Source organism: Triticum aestivum, chromosome 3B, assembly GCF_018294505.1.
Source record: "Triticum aestivum cultivar Chinese Spring chromosome 3B, IWGSC CS RefSeq v2.1, whole genome shotgun sequence".
NCBI classification, from domain to species: domain Eukaryota; kingdom Viridiplantae; phylum Streptophyta; class Magnoliopsida; order Poales; family Poaceae; genus Triticum; species Triticum aestivum.
Window position 1 is genome coordinate 780,215,647 of NC_057801.1, and position 3,879 is coordinate 780,219,525.

Below are 3,879 nucleotides of genomic sequence, written 5' to 3' on the forward strand. Positions count from 1 at the left end.
TCATGCTATTTTTGCTAGCATCATGATTTATTCATGGATTAAGTTAATCGAAAAATTGCTAATACACCCACAGAGGGTTGCCCCCATGCAGCACCGAATGCCGCCCCTTCGCAGCACCGCTCGACTTGTAATACTCGACAAATGAACCAATTACATGATTTATTGGAATAACTATATGCGGATTGATGCCAATATGTTGGCGACATACGTGACAAAAGGCAATATCAATGTCAACTGATATCCAGGTCAAGAGAACATAGTGCACTTTTATTTTCAGGATTCTGGAAGATAATTATGCAGTCACAAAAGCTCATTTGGGACGATGGTCAGAACCAACCCGCGGTGACAACTAGGCATAATCGGCAAGGATTCTACGCTGTCCTTCGTACAATAAATCCCAAGATTATCTCCCCCGATCCGCCCGATAGTTTTCACTGTGTAGTCCTGTAGCTTGCACACAAATCGGTCAGACCGCTTGCCGGAGTAGCTAGGGAATTTGTGGCCATTGAACTCCCGGGGCTTCTCCACCCAGAAACTACTGTAGGTCCAACTATGACTCAAAGCAGTCGAACGTCCCAGCTTCACCCAGGCGTCGCCCCAGCCTTCGGGGAGGGGGAATGGCAGGTCGGCGTCGTCGTCCCAGCTCATGTCGCCGCCGAACACGACGTTGCCGGCGCTGCTGAGCGCGGAGACGACATGCTTAGCCTGCATGTACCGATCCCTGAGGTGCATCGACGCCGGTGGCACGGGGCACTCAAGATGGGTCGTGGCGATGCGTATCGGGTACATATTTCGAGGGGTAATGTCGGCCTCCAGGTAGCACTTGCCTGTCGGGGAAGTGGCGAACTTCCAGCGCGCGTACCTCTCCATTGGAAGCTTGCTCAGCTGCCACAAATAATGATGAGCTTCTACGTCAGTTAACCGGATCAAACCATTTCTAGGGCGGGAACTGAAATGAGAGCAGTACCATCAGGCAGAAGTGGTGGTTCCCCGTTTGTTCCTCGGGGGGCACTGGTGAGCTGTTGTACTCCTCCCACCATGGGAAGCTCTCGAAGATCGACTGAATGTACGGCGTGACTTCCTGTGCATGGATCATAAGAACAGTTAAAAAATGATCGATGGATGAGAATGGATCTAAGCAGGTGAACGAGTGGCGCATGACCTATAATCATGAGTTTTATTACCTGGAAGAAGATTACGTCCGGAGAATCATCCCGAACAAGGTCGCCGATGGCCTTCATCCTCGTGTAGACGGCAACGTCCTCGCGGGACCAGACGTTGTAGGTCATGAACTTGATCCCCTTCTCGCCGTCCTAAATTACGAAAACGCAGGTATGATCAAGAAGTCAACCTTTGTAGAAGAGTTAGAACAGTGAAACAAGACCAAATCAACCTATTAACATTTCAGCAACAAATACTATAGTTTGAAATTAAGGTCAACCTAAGAAACTACAGTCAGCAACAAAAAAAGGGATGAACGATTGTAGCACCAGATCGAGTACCATTTTTCCTTGGCGATACAGCTAATGTATTTGGCTTCTCCACACAGAGTTCTGATTCTTTGGAGTACTAGTAGGAGTATAATCGTATATATAGCCGTGTGCTGGTTCGGGTTTAATGGCATCGTGAGAAACGAAGAGGCGGCCTAGGCAGTAGGAATACCAAAAAAATGTCATGGAGACGGAACACGAAAGGGTGCATTGACTGCCACCAACCGATCGATAATTGAATTAACAGACGCACTAGGGAATACTACCTGTCGTTTGAGCTTCAACCGGAGTAGTACAGTGCTATGGAGCCTCCAAAGTTGTTTAGTCACCCATCTCTCATGTTGCTGCGGAATTTTCTGGATGAGAGCCGCTGCAATGATAAATGTTGATATCGTGAAAGCAAACATATATTGTCTTCGTCTAGGTGAGTAAGTCATTTTAAATTGTGCACCATGACCAATGAAAAGGGGAAAATGAGAGACATTAATGTTTATTTGCTAATTAATAGTATTGCATGCAATGAACTAACCACTGCATGTCGTGTTTCATAGTCTCAAGTCATTAAAAGCATGCATACCCCTCATTTCTTATTGGTTGATATGTCAAGAAACAAAAAATGAGGTAGAAGTTAATGCACCGCGCTTAAATGTTTTGGGATTATTTGATTTTCGTAAGATGACTTACACATCTAGACGGAGGGAGTACTTGCTATGCCTTAAGGCTTCCTGTAACATTTTGCACTACCAGAAACGTGAATATTTCTGTGGGCCAGACTATATTCCTGTCGGGCCCGCGCTGGATCACAGGAATACCATGTATACTCCTGTGGGCTGGGGTAGAACTCAGAGGAAAATGCCCCCCATCTCGTTCCGCCACCTGTGGGCTCAAAGGAAAAGGCGGGTAGAAACCCTCGATCCCCCAACCAGATGCCCCAGCCCTCGTCTCCACCCCATCTCGCCGCAGCCAGACCTAACCCTCGTCGCCGCCGCCGCCGCCGAAGCAGCAGCATCGGTCGCCGCCTTCATTATCCCACTCCGCGGCTCCATTCTGGCCGGCGTATCCACCCTTGAGACTGCACATCCCCTCGTTTCATGTACCTTCTCTATCCTCTCGCCAGTCAAGCGGCGCACGCCTTGTCCCTCCTTGGTGCCTACGCGCGGCCTCACAGCGAGCCCAAGCGCGCCCTCCTCACGTCATCACCACCGTCGGTAAGCAGTGAGGACAACAGTGGCTCCTCCCCTCCCCTCTCCCCTAGCAGATCCAGCACCATCCCCTCACAGATCCGCCTCACAGATCCTCCTCACCAAGAAGCCGGCGGCTACTTTATGTTCAGAGACGCATCTTGAACGATGAGAGACCAGGTGAGTGGTGGCTCCATGGACATGGAGTACTATGTATCGGGTGGACGAACTCTCCAGGGAGCTCACCGGTATAATTTTTCTTAGATCCAGCTGTCTTGCATCTTTATTCTTGCTTGTGTATGTATCAAGTGCAATGCCATACTTTTTTTAATGCAATGAAATGTTTGCATACAAGTAAACTTGATTTTTTTTATGACAGATCTTGACTTTTGTTCTGACATTGTGTACATGAAGGCACAGAGATCACCTAATTTCCACTCTGACGCAGAGCAATAAAATGTAATTGGAAGAATGCTTAACTTCTATTATTAGGTAATTAATCATGCTTAAGCATATATATATATATATATATATATATATATATATATATATATATATATGAATAAGCAAAGATATAAAATTTCACTCGCGCGGCTGCAATCACAAGCGCTCATTCATGTGGGGATCTGGTCCCTCCCCATTCCTTATTTGCATTTTCGTTTTTATCAATCGTTAGATGGTTATTTCCTCTTATAGCGGAAGAAGGACCACACTCCATGCGAGAGCACAGTAGTGTGCAGGTACTAGCTGGCACGATGGCAGGGAGGAGCCCAAGGTGCGAACGGTTCCAGCCATATGGAGAACTGTTGACCAAGACTGGCACGATGGTCCTTAAGTTTTTATTTACGCTATTTTTCTTGTGGGCCGCCAGCTCATTGTAGCAGAACACTTTTCCCATGGTCGCGTTTGTGTCCCTATACCTTTTTTGGACACCGCAGATGCTAAGGACTCGGGTATGGGCCGTTAATTGGAAAGAGAATATCTGGATAAAAAGGAGCAGAATAGAAAAAGGGTGCACACGCAGCTCCTCTCCCGTGGCCACGTTTTCTGTACGGAGAGCCATGCACGGCTGAGAGCACCAAAACTGTATCGATTCCCCCTTTCAACATATACCAGCCCCCATCGGCACGCCACAAACAGCTGGAAGTTCCAAAAAGACGTTTTTGTCTATGTTCCGAACTTCCCGTACACGTAAGCTCAAGTATCAA

At 47.5% G+C, this 3,879-nt stretch overlaps 1 protein-coding gene across 1 annotated transcript; it reads right to left on the reverse strand.

The window, feature by feature from the left end:
- Positions 1-245: 245 nt before the first annotated feature.
- Positions 246-1,563, reverse strand: LOC123066536 (tyrosyl-DNA phosphodiesterase 2-like). The gene is made up of 4 exons (XM_044489594.1): positions 1,503-1,563; positions 1,185-1,313; positions 968-1,081; positions 246-885 (listed from the first exon to the last, which is right to left on the reverse strand). Exons 1-4 carry the CDS (start codon positions 1,503-1,505, stop codon positions 301-303), a joined length of 831 nt encoding a protein of 276 aa, XP_044345529.1. The 5' UTR covers positions 1,506-1,563; the 3' UTR covers positions 246-300.
- Positions 1,564-3,879: the final 2,316 nt, after the last annotated feature.